This window comes from Euleptes europaea, chromosome 19 (assembly GCF_029931775.1).
Source record: "Euleptes europaea isolate rEulEur1 chromosome 19, rEulEur1.hap1, whole genome shotgun sequence".
NCBI lineage: Eukaryota > Metazoa > Chordata > Lepidosauria > Squamata > Sphaerodactylidae > Euleptes > Euleptes europaea.
Window position 1 is genome coordinate 4555203 of NC_079330.1, and position 19502 is coordinate 4574704.

Below are 19502 nucleotides of genomic sequence, written 5' to 3' on the forward strand. Positions count from 1 at the left end.
GTATTCACATTGGCCATTTATGGCATGGGAGGTTTTGCCTTGGATTTGCCACTCTGTCGATGCACATTTCCCCCAACCGAATTCTCAAAACTCTACACAGGGGCTTATTTTTGAGTTTTAAGAATTTGGATGGGGAAAATGTGCATCTGCAGAGCAGCAAATCCAAGATAAAACCTCCCGTGCATAAATGACAATTGTGTTCACATTGGAATTGGCTGGTGGCGGCTTGACACGCAGCCTTAGTTCATGCTGCAATATGATCTAAATGCCGCTGGATCATAAAACTTCTAATTTGCCTCTCTCCCTACCCTAAGGAGCTTGCAGCCTAAATATAGACAGGGGGTGGTGTGGGTGGGAGAGGAGGAGGATGAAGCCAAGAGCATCTAATTACATGTACTTAGGTTCTGCTGCGCTCATCTCCCTCCCCCAGTCATTGTGGAAGCCAGGATCACAGGCTGTTCTGACACCGACTGGATCGAAGTAGAATTTTGTTGCAGGTGGCTTTCTGGGGTCAGGGCAATAGGAAGAAGAAAAAAAGGCAGTGTAGGTGGGTGAATCTGGAATCATGCAGCTTCCCCATCCCTGTCTGACCAGGAAGCTGAGTGATCTTTTGATAGGAGTGGTCTTCTGTAGTCTTGCGCAAGAGAACATGAGGTAGGGGGAGGGGCTGTGGCTCAGTGGTAGAGCATCTGCTTGGGATGCAGAAGGTCCCAGGTTCAATCCCCGGCATCTCCAGTTAAAGGGACTAGGTCAGTGGTGGCGAACCTATGGAACACGTGCCAGAGGGGGCACTCAGAGCCCTCTCTGTGGGCACGTGTGCCGTCGCCCCAGCACAGAGTTCACCTGAGTTCGTTACTAGAAAGCCAGAGGGACGCGGGGCCGGGCTGCTCCCCTCCCCCTCTCCACGCGTGCCTGAGGGCATTTCTCACATCACCCGCCCCTCTTCCCAACAGCCCAATGGGAGTACTTCCTCCTTCCTCTGTCACATGTGGCAGGGCGGCTCACATGCGGCATGAGGGTGCGGCGCGGACAGCAGCCTGTTGAGTCTGTGGCGAAGATAATTCCTGTGGTGGGGTTGGAGAGGAGCTAGGTTGGAGGGGAGCATAGCTCACATCGTGGCATAGCTGGAGGGGAGCAGAGCGCTTGGGCCACAGTGCGGGCTTTACGGTGCCTCCCACCTTTCAGTGAAATCTCCTACTAAAAGAGGAACACCCACTTACCCAGCATGTAATTAACCTGTGGAACTCCTTGCCACAGGATGTGGTGATGGCATCTAGCCTAGATGCCTTTAAGAGGGGATTGGACAAATTTCTGGAGGAAAAGTCCATCACGGGTTACTAGCCCTGATGGGTATGTGCTACCTCCTTATTATACATTAATTGTTCAAAAGCATGCCAAATGCAAACTTTTACCTTTCAATAAAAAGTTGTTTGTATCATTGAAAGCTCTGTAATTGTGTTTTTCTTTTAAGACAAAAGATGTTATGTATGAGTTGGTTTTTCTAAACTAAAACCTCAGTATTCAGGTTAAATTGCCGTGTTGGGACTTTGCGATAAATAAGTGGGGTTTGGGTTGCAGTTTGAGCACTTGGTCTCTAAAAGGTTCGCCATCACTGGACTAGGTGATGTGAAAGACCCCTGTCTGAGTAGACAATACTGACTATGATGGACCAAGGATCTGATTCAATATGAGGCAGCTTCATGTGTTCAATTAGTTAATTTTTGGGGAGGGGCTGTGGCTCAGTGATAGAGCATCTGCTTGGGATGCAGAAGGTCCCAGGTTCAATCCCCGGCATCTCCACTTAAAGGGGCTAGGCAAGTAGGTGATGTGAAAGACCCCTGCCTGAGACCCTGGAGAGCCGCTGCCGGTCTGAGTAGACAGTATTGACTTTGATGGACCGATGGTCTGATTCAGTATAAGGCAGCATCATGTGTTGTCAGAAGTTGCTGGGGTTTGGGGGACGGCCAAGCCAAGTAGAACAGTGTTAGTTTAATCTCAGTAGCAGGCGCCTGTCCCATGGAGAGGTTAAGTTACTGGTAGAAGACAACACAGCATGTTGTGCAAACGCTTTTGGTTACAAAGTTAGTTGCGGAAGAGTTGTGTGTCCCCAACGCCACGCCGTTCTGATGGACTGTGTTTTCAGGGTGTGTTGGATTGCATATGGGATTCCTTCTTCAGGCAAGTAGATTCAGGGCTCTGGTCTCGCCTTCTGATTGGACGCACTTCCACTTATCCTCAGACATTACGGATTCAGTTTTGAGCAAACCTTCCTGTGTTGTTTGGAGAGGTTTGAAGAGCTCTTACAACTTGAGAGGCTCACCATAACCCAATTTCTTGACTCCTTTCTGTGGGGCATACTGGTCTTATGGCAAGGGTACCAATATCCACGAGGACTACAAACGTAACAAAATACAACACATCTGAGATTATTTCAAGCAAGTTTCCCAACCAAGGCACAGGGTGTGAGGGTTGCCCCTTGCCTGCATGGTAGTGGGTAAAATACAAGTTATGAGGGAAAATAAGTTCTAAAGAAAAATTAGACCAATCTTGCATGCTTACGCTTGTTGTGCAATTAGGTGAGACTGTGTACAGCTTTCTTCATGAGTCGTTTGAAGTTGCTGACTGTTTGACATCCAGCATGGGGTATCCCAGAAGCAAGTGGCCAGTCAAAACAGATGGCCCTTTTGGGTTTGGGAACCTGAGCAAGAGCTGCAAAGTCTCTGTGGAGTCTCCAGCGTGGCGTAGTGGTGAAGAGCGGTGGTTTGGCGTGGTGGACTCTGATCTGCAGAATTGGGTTCGATTCCCTACTCCACATGAGCAGTGGACTCTAATCTGATGGACTCTAATCTGGTGAACTGGGTTGGTTTCCCCACTCCTCCACATGAAGCCAGCGGGGTGACCTGGGGCTAATCACAGCTCTCTTAGAGCTCTCTCGGCCCCACCTACCTCACAGGGTGTCTGTTGTGGGATAGGAAGGGAAGGTGATTGTAAACCAGATTGATAAAACCAACTCTTCTTCTTCCTCTTCCAGTGTAATGAGCTGCTGTGTGCTTGAAAGAGCCTAAAACCATTTTTCTTCTTCCTTGCAGGGGGAAGTGTAATATCTCCCATTTCTCTGACATTTTTGCTGCTAGAGAGTTCAAAGCTCGAGTGGATTCCTTTTTCTACATCTTGGGCTACAATCCAGAAACAAGGTGAGTCGTTTGCTGTTATTTAACCAGAAAAGACTTCAGTCTATCTTTTGTCAGAATAGGCAAGCTCCTCTGAGGGGGGTGGGGGAGGATAGGGCTGTTTCCCTTGTAAACGTCTTTACAGGGCAGGGCACACAGCCCGTGTTTTCCTTTGAGAGGAAATACTTCTTAAATGATCCGATCACCATTACTTAATCCAGCCTCATTGATTCCCTGCCAAAGCTCACCTGTGTACCCAGGGCTAATACTATAAATGCAACTGAAATATAAAGAGGACACAGAGAGTTAGCCGACAAATCAGGCCAGTGGGGCCCTGTCTTGTCCAGTACTGTCAGCGCCGATCTTTTGCGGCCTCCTTGTCTGTGATCCTCCCACGTTGAGACGCTGTTTTCAGAAGCGCTCCATTGCTGGGCTGTGGGTCTGTCGGATTGTGCAGGCTCCCCCCCCTCAGTCCCATGATTTATGCATCTAGCTGAAGATCTGAATTACAGTATGTTGTCAGAACACAATCTCCTGGTCTTCTCAGCTGGTCTGGGCCTCTCCGAAGAGTGGACGCTTTGCCAGCTGGCTGGCTTGCTAAGGTCCGTGTCCATGCTGAGGTGAGAGCTGTTAGCTTGGACCCGGGATATCTCTAGTGGGGAGTGTGTTTCTCGCCTGCCTTTCCCAGGACTCAAGAACCCTCGACCAATTGCAACATTACCCGAGCAACATGGGTGCCCCCTGAGCAACATCTGGTGCTGCCGAGGTGGCTGCGACAGCAGGTGAATTGGAGTCAGCCCGATTAAGCTGCTCGTGCCGCTAGCCCTCGTGCAGTTGCCAATCTGGGAGTCGGGTCAGTCCGAGTGCATACAGAGCGCCAGTGTTGCTGCAGTCGTGTGAAACTCTAGTCTCACAGGTTGCGGTGGCACAGAGAGGAACAAGGGTGTGTTGGAGCAGCTCCTGCTCTTGTTGGCCGGTGTGGGTTGTGGTTATGCCTGACATGTAACCTAGGAGATGTTGGCTGTTCTGTTTCCATTGATTTTACTAGTTTTAAGCTCTGATGGTTGTGTTAGAGTGGACAGGGAGAAGCTTTTCTCCCTCTCTCATACTAGAACGTGGGTCATCTGCTGAAGCTGGAGGGTGAGAGATTCAAAACTGATAAAATGAAGTATTTCTTCACACAACGTGTAGTTAAATGGTGAAACTCATTGCCCCAGGATGTGGTGATGGCTGCCAACTTGGAAGGCTTGAAGAGGGGAGTGGACATGTTCATGGAGGAGAGGGGTATTCATGGCTACTAGTTAAAATGGAGACTAGTCATGATGCATACATATTCTCTCCAGTCTCAGAGGAGCATGCCTGTTATACTAGGTGCTGTGGAACACAGGCAGGATGGTGGTGCTGCAGTCGTTTTGCTTGTGGGCTTCCTAGGGGCACCTGGCTGGCCACTGTGTGTACAGACCGCTGGACATGATGGACCTTGGTCTGATCCAGCAGGGCTTTTCTTACGTTCTTATGTAGACTTCCAGTGGTTTTTATGGCGTATTGCATTGTGCTATTGCATTGTGCTACTGCTTGAGCTGTAGAGGAAAAGTGGTAAAGAAATGTTGGGAAGGTGCAGTGGCTCAGTGGTTTTGTTCAGGTTTGCGTGCAAAGGATCCCAGGGCCAGTCCTGAGTTAGGGGAACTTGGGGAGGAGGTATTGGGAAAGACCCTTCTCTGCATGAGTCCCTAGAGAGAACCGCTGCTGAACTGAGCAGTGGTCTGATTTTGGTAGGTCCACATCATTTATTACGCATATTCCAAGTCTGGGTTTGGGTGCACGCATATCTGCACCCTCAGCTCTGGGTCAGCAGCATGTCTTAAATATCAAGCTGAGAATTGTATACAGACAATTCTGCTGTGGAAATGATGAAGGTGGATGGAAAAGGAATGGTAAAAGAATGAAGAATATCAGCAATTTTTTGAAATGTGTTTGTGTTCCAAAGGTCATTTGCTGGGTTCCCCTTCGCACTCGTCACCAAGGAACCAAATCCAAGCGCTTGTGAAAGAATGATTGACAGAAATAAATTGACTAGTGTCTGTCGTAGTTTACTTTTTCTACTGTGAATGCCAAACGTTGAGTTCCAAGGATAAGGCTTTGTGTTGTAGTGGTTAAGAGCGGTGCACTCTAATCTGGAGAACTGGGTTTGATTCCCCACTCCTCCACATAAGCGGCGGAGGCTAATCTGGTGAACCGGGTTGGTTTCCCCACTCCTACACATGAAGCCAGCTGGGTGGCTTTGGGCTAGTCACAGTTCTCTCTGAACTCTCTCAGCCCCATCTACCTCACAAGGTGTCTGTTGTGAGAAGAGGAAGGGAAGGAGATTGTAAGACGGTTTGATTCTGCTTAAAAGGTAGAGAAAGTCAGCGTATAAAAACAACTCTTCTTTTGTTCTTTATTGGACCATCTCCCTGGCTTCTCCATTTTCAAGGTCCCCTTTGGTGTGTTCCCTTTCTCCCAGAAATCTACCTTCAGTGGTGAACCCTTTCCTCATTGAGTTGGACTGCCCCTCTGCTTTTTAGAAGATCCTGGGACAGGTTGTCCACGCTCAGTTGGTTCTTGCAGAACTCTGGCCAGTTTTCTGATGCCTTAGACCAGAATAGACAAGAATACAATCTAGTCTCTACCCAGCAACACCCCTACCCATGCTCATCACAGCAGCACGGTGGGCAAATCAACACTCAGGGAAGATGGTCAGCTACCCAACAGTCCGAAAGCCACTGCCCTGCGGCCTCTTTGGGTTGAAATCCACATTTTAAGCGGGGTTTTAATAAGCTGCAGACTTAGTACAGAATGCAGATGTCTGCCCCATTTGGGAATACCACTGGAACAGGAGTTAAGACAGGGCCAGGCCAAACCAGTAAAACGCCCAAGCAGCAGACTGAGGCAGCAGAATTCCAGGCGAGCTAATGGTATTGACGAAAACTCTTTTGGGGAGGGGCATAATCCCCCCCCCCAGACCTGCAGCATAAACAAGCTGTGGGGAAAACCGTGCCCCTTCTTTTCTCTGCTCCTTCAGTTTGTTTTGGTGACCACAGATGGGCCCAACGAAAGCATCTGGTTGTTTGTATGGAGCAGGTGAAAGAAGCTGGGATGGGGAAATTTTGTATGGGGGGGGCAACATTCCTTTCTAGGTCCAGACCCCTGCCCTCCCCCAAGAGTAAACACTTGCTTCCTCTCTCATACAGGGCACGAAGAGATAAAGTTTTGACTTAGCTGCCAATGGGGAAGGGCAGGGTATAAATATTTTTAATTAAATTTTATTTTTATAATTGGGGTACAGAAAAAACAAGGGGGGGAAGGGGAAATAATAATGAAGACTTTGTATCTGTGTCCAAATGACATTAAAACGGTGCATGCAAGCATCCTTCATCCACTCTTAGGGTATAACTATTTTACTGACTCAGTAATAGAGCAGCTTTGCGCCCCCCCCTTCAATTCATGCCCTGGGAGCAGGCTGGAGGCTCCCCTGGCCCAGGAATTCCTGGCCCCCATCCCAATTCCAAGCTTTGGTGTGATGCAAAACTAGAGTTGCCAACCTCCAGGTAGTAGCTGGGGATCTCCTGCTGTTACAGCTGATCTCCAGCGGATAGAGATCAGTTCCCCTGGAGAAAATGGCCGCTTTGGCAATTGGACTCTATGGCATCAAACCCCGCCCTCTTCAGGCTCCGCCCCAAAAAAACCTCCCGCCGGTAGCGAAGAGGGACCTGGCAACCCTATGCAAAGCCCTGTTTTAAAAGGAACCCAATTTCTGCTCCTATAGGACGCGGAGCTCCGATTTAAACGGCCCCGTGGTAGCGACGCCGTCCTGGGCTGAATGAATAAAGAGGGGGCGGGGAATAAAAGCCCCCCCCGGCGGCTCCCAAGACCCCCCCCCGGCGGCTCCCAAGACCCCCCCCCCGGCGGCTCCCAGGCCCCCACCCCCCGGCGGCTCCCAAGCCCCTCTCCCTGTGCGGCTGGCTTGGCCTTTCCGTCTCCCGGCCGTGGCGGTCGAGCTTGCAAGCGGGTTGCCGCGTCTGCAGGGCCGGGGCTGGAGAGCGGGGCTCCCGCCTCGCCGCGGAGGTGGGCCAGCAAGGGCGCTGCGAGGCCGCCGCCCCCTCCTCCTCCGGCTTGCAAAGGCCGCGCGTGGAAGGGGGGAGGGAAGCGGGGGCGCCGCGCCGCGCAGAGTCCCTGGCGAGGCCCCCCCTCTTCCCTCCCCGGCTGGCTACTGCAGGGGCCGCCGCCGGGCTGGCGCTGTATTTACGGAAGCGGCGGGGCCGGGCCTGCGCGCGTCGCGTGGCGTGGCGGCGGGAGGGACCGGGGGGGGGGTCACAGCACATGCTCAGTGCTGTCAGTCCGAGGGCGAAGTTTGCTGCGTTCCTGCGCGCAGGCTTAGGTCACAGCACAAGCTCAGTCGCAGGCGCGCTCCGGGCTCCCTCCGCCTGCCTGCCTGCCTGCCTCCATCTTGGAGGGAGGGCGGGAGGGGGGAGAAGAGGGAGGAAAAACAAGCCCCCCCCTCCGGCAGGCTCCCCTCTCCCCCGCCCGCCCCCGGAGCGGCAAGGTCAGGGAGGGGGGGAGGAGGAAGAGCCGCGCCTGTCATTTGCCATGGACGACCCGCTCGGCCCCTGCAGGTAGGCGGACAGCCCGGCGGCCTCGCTTTGGCCGCGGGGCGGTTCTGTGGCCGCCGCCGCTCGGCGCTTCTCTGCAAAGACGGTCCGGCGGAGCCTTCGCTGGCGTGGACGTTTGCATGCCTCGTGGAGCCCCCGGCTCGGTGCATGAAAGGCGAAAACGAGAGGGGCTCCGTGCTTGCAAAATGCACGAAAAGGCGGGCGGGCGCGCGGGCAGGCAGGAGCCCCCGCGGACGGGGCCGCCCCCGCGCCTCCTCTCCCTGCTGCAGACGCCGAGGGCGCTTGCAGCCTCTCCGGGCTCGTCGCCTGTCGGTGGCGGAGCTGCGTGGCCGGGCTGCGGGTTTCCCCCCCCCCCCCGATGCCTCCCGGGAGAGATGTCCCGGCCCGTCGGAGGCAAAGCCCGCATCGGGCTTCGCGGAGGAGGGAGGGGGGTCATAGATCCGCCGCCATTGGTCGCTTCGGAGGAGGGATGGGGCTCCCTCCGAGAGCCGGCCTGCTCCTGCTGGGCAGGGGGTCACGGAGGGAGGCGTCCCTCCCTCTGGTTAGCGGTGGTTCGGAGCGGTGGACTCTGAGCTGGAGAACCGGGTTTGATTCCCCACTCCTCCACATGAGCGGTGGAGGCTAATCTGGTGAACCGCGTTGGTTTCCCCACTCCTACGCATGAAGCCAGCTCAGTGACCATGGGCAACTCTCTCTCAGCCCCACCTGCCTCACAGGGTGTCTGTTGTGGGGCGGGGAAGGGAAGGCGATTGTAAGCCGGGTTGAGTCTCCCTTAAGTGGTAGAGAAAATCGGCATATAAAAACCAACTCTTCTTCTTCTGGAAGTCCCTCTGTGCATCGGGAGATTGGGCATCTTTTGCCTCCGAAGCAGCGGGCAGGCCCAGCAAGGGAGATTTTGGCAGGCCAGGCTTGGGCCAAGGCAGTGGCGTGGACCGCTTTAATTTCCAAATGTTCCCTCTTCCCATGTTGACTCTTCTTCCAGGGAACCTCTGCGTGGCCCAGAGGAGCGTTCCAGCAGGTGCATCGAGTTCAGGCAGGGCTCAGTCTATTTTGGGCCTCTGAGCTGCCCCCCCTCCCCCCGGAAATGAGAACGTGCCCCCGGAACACACCAAAAGTTTCCCGGCAGATGCATGTGCTGTAACAGAAGATGAGTGAAAGTCGGACGCCGGACCTGGATGGTCACTTGTCCGCTAACCGTTGAGCTTCTCGTATAGGGAACCCCAGACCGGCCTCTCAGGAATAGTGGGAATCCTCAGTTCGCAGTTTAAGAATTGCCTGTGTGTGTCGTATTAATCTGGAAAATGTCTTTGCTGCAGTTCCCTGCTGACAGAAAGGTGGCTAAACCAAACTCAGTGCGTACGGAATTAGGTTAGGTAGTTTTAAGTATTTGAGGTGGCATCTTCTTGTCCTTTAGGACACCCCCCCCCCCATACACACACCTGTCGCTTTATGGGAACAAGCCTGGTGTCTGTGTTTGTGCAAGCATGGAATATGGCAGGATCTGACCATCCGAAAGCAACTTTCTAGCCGTCAAAACTTGCAGGGAGGATTTTTGAAACATGAGTAGCACCTAAAGAAAAGCCAACAAATCAAAATGGGCAGAGCTTTGTTGGGAGTTGGGACTTTGGTGTAGCCGTGCCTTGCGGTCTTCTCCATTGCTGGCAAGTGCGGTGCCCTGCCCCTTCTAAGCCTGTGTGCCAGTCTTGTATCTGTGCCCTCTGTACCTCGTAGTCCTTGACCCCCATATGCTCTACATTGCTTCGGGACCATTTTGCAAATGCATAATAAACGATGGTGTTTGCTCCAGTACATGCCCAGCTTCATTTCCATAATTGTGGAAATCCTGTTTGGCTTTCCTTAGTACAGAATTAGTTTAAAACAGAATATGCAGCGGTGGTTATTGCTAGATGGGTAAAGGCAAGGCTTCTTTTGTGGTTGGGCAATACGATTGACAACAAGCGCCTCTGTCACTGAATTGCCACTTGCCTCAGGCGTTTCTGTGTAGCCCCATGTCTGTGAAGTCCTTACTGAAGTGCTGGTCCCATCCGCTGTCCCATCAGGTCAGTTGTGTACTTGGGAGGTTGCCCTTTTTGTGCTGGTCCCATCCGCTGTCCCATCAGGTCAGCTGTGTACTTGGGAGGTTGCGCTTTTTGCTCAGGTGAAGGCTGACAGATTTTGACGGCAGTGTCAGGGGGCTTTGGAGTGACTAGGCTCCAGGTGGCAGTGTGAAGGCAAACTCTGCAGCAGGGCAGACGAAGGTGAAGTTAGACCGGTCTGGGTCCCAGGTGGGAGCCCATAAGCAGCGCCCTGCCGGAGGAGGCCAAAGGTCCGTCGAAGCCCAGTATCGTGTTGCCAGCAATGGCCAACGAGTTCCCCCCCCCAAGCCAACAAGCAGGACTGAAAGGCAAAAGCTTCCCCCTGATACTGCCCTCCCCTAAACGGGGGATCCTTGTCTGTTTTGCTAAAGCTGTGGTGAGCATCTCCTGCCCACTGCTTACCCCAATGTCAGTCAGTTGACTCCTTAAAAAAAACAAAAAAAACACGGTCAATTACTTGACTGTTGTGTGGCAATATTTGAGAATTTGAATAGGTAAGGAATATTTGAATAGATAAGGTTGAGCATTTATGTTAGCCTGGCATATAAGTCATGATGCATGCCTATTCTTTCCAGGATCAGAGGAGCATGCCTATTATCTTAGATGCTTTGGAACACAGGACAATGCTGCTGCAGTCGTCTTGCTTGTGGGCTTCCGAGAGGCACCTGGTTGGCCACTGTGTGAACAGACTGCTGGACTTGATGAGCCTGGGTCTGATCCAGCAGGGCTTTTCTTACGTTCTTATGAGGCACACCTTTATCTCCAGGATCAGAGGAGCATGCCTATTCTATTAGGTGCTGTGGAACACAGGCAGGATGCTGCTGCAGTCGTCTTGCTTGTAGGCTTCCTAAAGGCACCTGGTTGGCCACCGTGTGAACAGACTTCTGGACTTGATGGGCCTTGGTTTGATCCAGCAGGGCCTTTCTTATGTTCTTATGACAACTCTGAAGAAGTGAGCTGTGACTCACGAAAGATCACACCCTGCCAGAAATTTCCATTAGTCTTTCAGGTGCTCCTGGACTCTTGCTCTTTTCTACTCCCCAGACAACTGGTATTCAGCGGCGGCGTGGCTCTGGACATGGAAGTTTTATTCAGCCAACATGGCTAAATAACCTTTCCATCTGACAGGAGGGAAATGGGTTATAAACATTTTAAATATATCAAAAAAATCTGTCGTGGACCCATCTTCCTTGATTTGACCAGCTGCAGTCAGCAACTAAAAGTGGTACAGGAACCACTTAGATCGACAGAGCCTCTTGATCTGTCTAGCGGAGTCTGGTGGGTTGTCTCTTTTTCCTGAAGAGTCAACAATGAAATGAGGAGGGGCCGTGTCTCAGTGGTAGAGCATCTGCTTGGCGTGCAGAAGGTCCCAGGTTCAATCCCCAACATCTCCAGTTAAAGGGACTAGGCAGGTAGGTCATGTGAAAGACCCCTGACCTCTGCCTGAGACTCTGGAGAGCCGCTGCCGGTCTGGATAGACAATACTGACTTTGATGGACCAAGGGTCTGATTCGGTATAAGGCAGTTTCATGTGTTCATGTAAATGCACCCGCACAGCACGAAGCTGGAGTAGGTTGAACCAGGCGTGGATCACTCCTGCGTTGCAGGCCTCTTTCCTTCTGTCAGGGGAATTGATTTGTCCAATTGCTGTATGCTTGCAAGCTCATAAATCTTTCCCCCCACCCCCGCTGTTTGTTGCAGGTGGTCCCAAAAATCCAGTTTGAAAGGTGATGGGGAAAGCGTTTTACTCCTAGATTTGTGCTTGCTGGGTAATTTTGGAGAATGATATACGAGATGCTGTTTCACAGTCAGTACTTTTTATTCAATAAAAAATAAGTCTGTACAATATCCTTATGAACTACCAAACTTGGTATACGTTCTTTCTCCTCCCTCTAGGGTACAGGTGATATATGCTACCTTGCAGTAGCACTTCTGTGATTGTGTATTAGATAGGTTAAAGCCTGCTGCATTAAAGGGTTTCTGGGTGTTTCCGATCAAGCATTTGACACAATTAAAAAGGCTCAGTTTTTCTGGAAGCTGATTCCCCCAGAATGTTTTTGCCTCTGGCTCCATGCTTTCAGAATGAATCCTGGCTGCCATCGAACGTTGAGAAAGTAGGTTCAGGACAAACCTGTCCTCAGATCCAACCTAGTACTGTACCAGGTCAGATGCTACTTTCTGTCTGGGGGTAGGGAGGGCACCGGTGGACTCAGTCCCAAGTCTCGAGGACTAGAAATTTCCTTTTAAAAATGCAATTTGTAAGGAACCAGCCAATGGCATTTGTTGTTTGGGGTGGTTGTAGTTCTTATTTTGGAGATCAGGAATATGAAAATGTTTCCTGTTTGAGTATTGAATGTTCATAGTAAAGTGGGGTCTGCCTTACAGGGTCAGATCAAAGGCCATCTATTCCAGTATTTTCCCCCACTGGAATCTCACAAACAAAGTGCAAGGGTCTTCTGTTGCTGATTGCTCCCAGCATGGTATTCTGAGATACACTGCCTTTGAACATGGAGGTTTCATTTAGTTGTTATGGTTAACAGCTGTTGGTAAGCCTAACCTTCTTGGATCTGCGTCAGTCCTTCTAAAAGGGTGTTTCACCTAGAGGCCATTGCCTTCTGAAGTTAGCCAGAAAATACAGTGGTGTTTGTGGGTTATGTTAACCTTGGACATAAAGCCAAATGTGTGATTGCTGTAGAGTAAGAGTTTAAATTGATTGGGTTTTTTTCTTGAGCTTGTTAAATTAGAGCTGCTTATTAAATACCATCGGAGACCTCCCTGGAATTTCAACTTGACTCGGGATTACAGGCAATGTTCCCCCAAATGTCACGTCTTTGTTGAGAGGAGCTAAAAATAGGTGTTTCTCCTGCCTTGAGCTTTTTCTCTTCTTTTGAAGGAAACTGTGGCAGTGGAAAGTCTGGGGAAGGCAGGGGAGAGACACAGAAAATCAGACCTTGATTTGTTAAATATTCAGGTTGGTAGTTAAGTATTAGAACACTTAACAACTGGGAGTAAAATGTGGTGGAATGAGTAGAGGAGTGTTTCTTTGTCATGGATCCAGGGAAATTAGTGCTCAGCTACCTATGAACTTGCTGTCTTTTATTTGGGTAGGTTGCCATCTTGCAGCCTCAGTTCCCCCATCTGTGAAATGGTAAAACTGCACAAAACTAGCAACAGTTTGTGCCTTAAAAGCCATTTCAAGGCCCATTATTAATCTTCCAGTACTAAGAGAGATGGGGGGTGGTTGCTTAGAAGAGCTTGTTCACGCTTTTTGGTTCGGCTCAGAGATCTCCAAATTCGGCAGATCTTCTATTGGGTTTTCTGTGCTCCATTCCTTGCTAGTATCATTAGAAATGCCTTCCCCCCCCAGCTCCCATTGGGGCACTTTACCCTCCATCAGTGTGTGGCAGGTTCTACAGGGGTCCGTTAAAACAGCCTATGCTGAAGCGGGCCAGTGGTTCATCTAGTTCTGTGCTCCAAAGGGTAACTTACGAGCAGGACAGAATCGATCAAGAGAGCCTCCCACCCAACTCCAGCATCTCATAATCAGCGGGACGCTTGCTCCGAGTAAAGGGCTGATTATGGGGTCCCGCTGGTCCATCCAGTTCCCGAAGTTTCCGTTTTGACCAGCAGTAGTTCCTGGTGGGTCTTAGCCAGAGAGGCCTTTCCCAGCTCCTGCTGCATGAAATCCTTGTAACGGGGGGGAGGGGGGGAGGCCAGGGACTGCACCCTCCTGCAGGATGGCCGAGCAAGGGTTTGCTTTGCTCTCTTCTTCATCTTACCCTTGTGCAGTTGCAGATGTCTGAGGCAGGAGGTTGGGCTCTGTTGTCTTTAAAACATAGTTCTTCTGGAATCTTAACAGGTGGCAGGTTGGAGTTGAGTTTAGGGTGGCCTAGGCCGAAATACTTGACGAGCCATCCAATCTTGGGATGGCCTTAGATGTCTGTCTGTCTCTCTCAAAAACGTGAATATTTATTTTCATTCCCTTCCGGCCCACCTCCAAGGGTTGTAGAAACCAATACTGGATTTCTTGCCTCACAAGTTTGTTGGGGTAATTTTTTTTTTTGCCCTCAAGTCACAGCCGACTTGCGCCAACCCGTAAGGTTTTCAAGGCAAGAGACGTTCAGCGTTTGAGGTGGTTTGCCATTGCCTGCCTCCGCCTCACGCCCCTGGTATTCCTTGGTGATTTCCCATTCAAATACTTGGCAGGGTCGAGGCTGAGAGCTTGTGACTGGCCCAAGGTTACCCAGCGAGCTTCCGGGGATTCCGGGGATTCGAACCTGGGTTTCCCAGACGATACTTAAGGGTTTTTAATTCCTCAGCGTTTATGCCGAGGATAGCTGCAGTTTGCAACCTGAGAAGCCTGATGGATGGCTAAAGGGGAGGGTTCCCCTTTAGAAGACTGATAGGCCACCTTTGTCCTTAAAGAATGTTCCTAGCAGCCTCTGGTAGCACCAGAGTTAGGAACCAGGTAATACACAGAAGAACCAGAAGCAGTGGTAGGAGCCAAAAAGCCAAGGTAAAGGAAAACTTGATTGACTAATGTAAGCAAAAGGGTCATGTTTGTGGGCTTCCTAGAGGCATCTGGTGGGAACAGACTGCTGGACTTGATGGGCCTTGGTCTGATCCAGCATGGCTTTTCTTATGTTCTTGTGGAGGACGGGGCTATCAGTGGCTACTAGTCAAAATGGATACTAGTCATGATGCATACCTATTCTCTCCGGTATCAGTGGAGCATGCCTATTATCTTAGGTGCTGTGGAACACAGGCTGGGTAATTCTGCTGCAGTCGTCTTGTTTGTTGGCTTCCTAGAGGCACCTGGTTGGCTACTGTGGGAACAGACTGCTGGACTTGATGGGCCTTGGTCTGATCCAGCATGGCTTTTCTTATGTTCTTGTGGAGGACGGGGCTATCAGTGGCTACTAGTCAAAATGGATACTAGTCATGATGCATACCTATTCTCTCCGGTATCAGTGGAGCATGCCTATTATCTTAGGTGCTGTGGAACACAGGCTGGGTAATTCTGCTGCAGTCGTCTTGTTTGTTGGCTTCCTAGAGGCACCTGGTTGGCTACTGTGGGAACAGACTGCTGGACTTGATGGGCCTTGGTCTGATCCAGCATGGCCTTTCTTACGTTCTTGTGTTAGACCGAGAATGTCTCTTTTAAAAACTGTGGACAACCCGTCCTGGTTTAGACAGGTGTTGGGTTGCCAATCCCTTGTGGATTTATAGAGTTTGTGGTTGTTGATCATAGTGAAGCCAGTTGGGTGCCGGCACTTCCCATGTGGGGCTGGAATGTAAGTTAGTTCACTCAAAGCCCATTTGTGCCTCTTCCCCAGCTATCAGTTTTTGCCACCGGTTTCCTGCATGGGAAAACTTCCACGTTCAAAGGCAGTGTACCTCAAAGTATCATGTTAGGGACAGAGAGGAGAAGACTCTTCGGCTTTGTTTGTGAGATTCCAGTGGGGAAAAGCAACTGGAATAGATGGGCCTTGCCAGGGAAGGGGGGGATGATTCTGTTTTGCAGTGGGGGGTCCGGTTCCTCCACCCAAGCACCAGAGGGTTAGAGAGCCCCCGCTACCTTGCCCGTGGGGGCTGCTTCCTTTTTGATATTCCGTCTCCGGCTTCCAGTTGCTTTCTGTCCAGTCTCTGTTTATTCGCTAGACTACAGTGTTGCCATGGCAACAGGTTACTTTTCAAAGGGGGAACATCTTGTCATTATATTTAATCCACTGCAGCTGAAGAGGACTGAAATATTAAGTTGTTACTATGGATACCACTTTGTTACATCGGTTTCCTTTGGTGTCAGATTTCATATACAGCGTTAGCTTCTTGCTCTCCTCACCCCCCCTTTACATCCACCCCATCAAGCTTCCTCTACCCCCCTCCCCGCCCCTTTTCCCATGGAATAAACAGGCAATGCTTTCCCTCCCATTAGGGCTGTAATTGCTCTCTGCTGTTATAATTTGGCTTCCAAAAAACAAAAAAACCCCCAACAGCGTGGCTTGAGCTGCAGGAGCAAGAATTTTCCTTCCATTTGCAGGTTTTTGCTCCAGTGGGGGAAATGGTTCAGAAATGCCTCATTTGGAGTGGGTGGTGGCGTGGCCCTTTTCCACTAGGGTGGCCAATCTCCAGGTGGGAGCCTGGAGTTGTCCTGGAATTACAACCAAATCTCCAGGCTGCAGAGATCTCTTCTCCTGGAGGAAATAGCTTCAAAAGGCATAAGGACATCAGAAAAGCCATGCTGGATCAGACCAGGGCCATTACCAGGGCCTGCAATATATGCATTGAGAAAATCCTTAGCATGAGTTTTTTTTTTTTAAGCAAATAAGGAGGGTACGATGCAAATGATGGCCATCAGCAGCTAATCAGATGTGCATCTGTGTGGCGCTCAGCCCAAGTTCCAGGTAAAGCCCCAGGTCCGACTTGGAAGTATTGGTCACCAGCTGGGTACCCAAGGTTGGGTGGGAGAGATGTTGGCAGCAGAGGACAGGACTCGCAATAATGGGTTTAAATTGCAGGCAGAGAGGTACCGGCTGGATATTAGGGAAAAAATTTTTTACACTAAGAGTTGTTCGATGGTGGAATCGGCTACCTAGGGAGGTGGAGAGCTCCCCCTCACTGGCGGTCTTTAAGCAGAGGCTGGACAAGCACTTGTCAGAGATGCAGGGGTTGGACTAGATGACCTATATGGCCCCTTCCAACTCTGATTCTATGATCCACCACCATGTTTCATATTGGCAAAGAGCGGCTGCCTACGCAGGATCCCTGAGCAGCTGAGGCATTACTGATCTGCATTAAACGATCCTGAGAATGCACTGTTGTCTAGGAACACAAGAAAATGCCTTGCTGGGTCAGAGCAGCCTCCGCCGTAGCAATCCCAGTCACCAGTTGGCAGTAGGCAATCCATCAGAAATTGGCTGGTACCTCATTGGTCTACCCTCTGCCCAGCCTTAATTCATAGCTCTTTTTAAAAATCTGGGCCGTGGAGCACGGGGGTGTTCACAGAACAGCTGTCTGAAGAGAGGCGGGCTGAAGTCTCGTTGGGACTTATAAAGGCTGACAGATGCCTTGTAGCACACGCTTTTGTGAGCCGCCCCCCCCTTTATCGAATGAATAGTCATTCCCCTCCTCTCCCCAAAACAAGGGGGGAAAGGAGGTTACTGACAAGGGAGGCCCAAAAGCCTAGCATTCCAAGACATAGGTCATAGAATCATAGAGTTGGAAGGGGCCACCAGAGTCATCTAGTCCAACCTTCTGCACAATGCAGGAAATTCACAACTACCCCCCCCCCCCACACACACACAGTGACCCCTATTCCATGCCCAGAAGATGGCCAAGATGCCCTCCTTCTCATTATCTGCTTAAGGTCATAGAATCAGCATTGCTGACAGGTGGCCATCTAGTCTCTGCTTACAAACCTCCAGGGAAGGAGAGCTCACTACCTCCGAGGAAGCCTGTTCCACTGAGGAACCGCTCTAACTTAGAAAATTCTTCCTAATGTCCAGACGGAAAGTCTTTTGATTTAATTTCAACCCGTTGGTTCTGGTCCGACCTTCTGGGGCAACAGAAAACAACTCTGCACCCTCCTCTATATGACAACCCTTCAAGTGCTTGAAGATGGTTATCATATTCCCTCTCAGTCATCTCCTCTTCAGGCTAAACATACCCAGCTCCTTCAGCCTTTCCTCATAGGACTTGGTCTCCGGAGTTAAATCTCCTAACAGGCCCTTGGTTTGGGTTCACACGGCTCCTCCTGGGGATTTGGTCATTATGGAATTAGGAGAGCCTAGCTCTGTTGCACTGGAGTTTTTGGAGCTCTTGAGCACGCTGGGCAAGGGAAGAAGGCACAGAAGCTTTTTAATTCTTTACATCAGTGGCTCCTACAGGGTGGAACCGGTAGGAAGGTGGGACTGTTTTTCGGTTGTTGTGCTCAGATTGGCCTCGCTTAGCTCCTCATAGCTCTTGGTACCAAATTATACCAATATCCTCCCCTCCCCTTGAGTTTTAAAATTGGAAGCCATTTTCGAAGGCTGAAAATTGAGGTGTGTTTCCAGATGCACAGCCTCTCTCACGGGCCCCGCGTCAGCATGCAAAGCCACATCAGTGCCGGAACGTGCTCTTATTCCAGTCACTTGAACGAATGCACTTTTTGGAAAGCCTTGCGGGGAGCTCAGTACCTTTTGGTGAACCTGCCAAGTCAGGGTGAAAACGCAGCCCCAACCTGCGCGAGTCTCCTGTCTGTGAAGAGCATTCTCGAGTAGACCACACCGAGTTCCTTTTGCTAGACCTCTTTCTGGGCAGGGAGCCATTGTACGGAAAGGTGTTTCAATAAAGGGATGGATTTAGCAGCTTGTTTTTCTCGCTGTAAACCAAACGGTGGGAATAAAAGAGCCGGGGCTGAAGAAAGGATTACATGGAGTGGCCTGCTTTTTCCAACTCCGTGAACATGGGTTCCTATTCATTCTTTTTTTCTCCCTTTACATAATAAAAGTGATTCGTCTTCCTCGCCTTGCTGTGAACTCCATGGAGAGATTGCCCAATGCTGCGGCATGTGCCGGTTGCGGATGTTGCTGTTTTGGAATCAATTCTGTGCAGACAGCAGGGCGCTGGGTACATAGCAAGGCTCACGCAGGCCTGTCGGAACAGTGTAAAACTCCCCCTCGGTAAAAATTTAAGTGAAAATTTCAGTTCAAATCTCATCAGCGTGACTTCTGAAGCACATGAGATATTACGTGGTGATCAGGTGTTGCATCTCGAAGCGACGCATCAGCCAGGTTTAGAAAAGGAGGTGCGCGTTTCCCTTTGGCCACTCCACACAGGAGTGCACATGAAGCTGCCTTATACTGAATCAGACCATCGGTCCATCAAGGTCAGTATTGTGTACTCAGACTGGCACCTCAGCAGAGCACCAGTGCCGGGGAGAGGGTGTGAAGCGGGAGCCAGACAGGCCCGGGTTCAGATCCTGCTGAATCATGCAGTAGGAAGAGGCCGTGGCTCAGTGGGAGAGCATCTGATTGGCATGCAGAAGGTCCCAGGTTCAATCTCCGGCATCTCCAGTTAAAGGGACTAGGCAATTAGGTGATGTGAATGACCTCTGCCTGAGACTCTGGAGAGCTGCTGCCAGTCTGAGTACACAATACTGACTTTGATGGACCAAGGGTCTGATTCATTATAAGGCAGCTTCATGTGTTCCACAGCTGACCTTGACTCTCTCCTACTCCCTCAGCCTTATCTACCTCATAGGGTTGCCGTAAGGACAAAATGGACGATGGGGTACACGCTGTCCTGAGGTCCTTGGAGAAAGGGCGGGATGGAAATCAAGCCAGTAGCTTAAATGTAAACTTCATTTAATTGGAAGGGGTTTTAAAAACAAACAAACCCAAAACCAAATCCTTGTAGCCCACTGATTTGAGAACATCTAGGGAACTGTCTCCTGTCTCAGAGAGCTGCTTCTCCCAAAGCGATTAAACCTTTGCTGCTGGTGGCCGCAGCAGGGGGATTTCCCCAAAGATCATGTCAGCGGTTCAGCAGTTCAATTCTCATACTAGAAATTTATCTCAAAAATTCCCCAGGAGCAAAATCCCGGA

The 19502-nt window shown here is 50.6% G+C and overlaps 1 protein-coding gene and 2 non-coding genes across 5 annotated transcripts in view; all 3 read left to right on the plus strand.

Annotated features, from left to right (window-relative positions):
• RERE (arginine-glutamic acid dipeptide repeats) overlaps positions 1-19502 on the plus strand; it is a 326934-nt gene that overhangs the window by 193064 nt on the left and 114368 nt on the right. For all 3 annotated transcript variants that reach the window (XM_056865253.1, XM_056865254.1, XM_056865255.1), the window contains exon 6: positions 3090-3194. In XM_056865253.1, the coding sequence (XP_056721231.1) occupies positions 3090-3194 (105 nt within the window). The remainder of the gene's footprint in view (positions 1-3089; positions 3195-19502) is intronic.
• On the plus strand, positions 664-735 carry TRNAP-GGG (transfer RNA proline (anticodon GGG)). Its single transcript has one exon. It is a non-coding gene; the product is annotated as a tRNA-Pro (tRNA).
• TRNAP-GGG (transfer RNA proline (anticodon GGG)) lies at positions 1729-1800 on the plus strand. The gene has a single exon. It is a non-coding gene; the product is annotated as a tRNA-Pro (tRNA).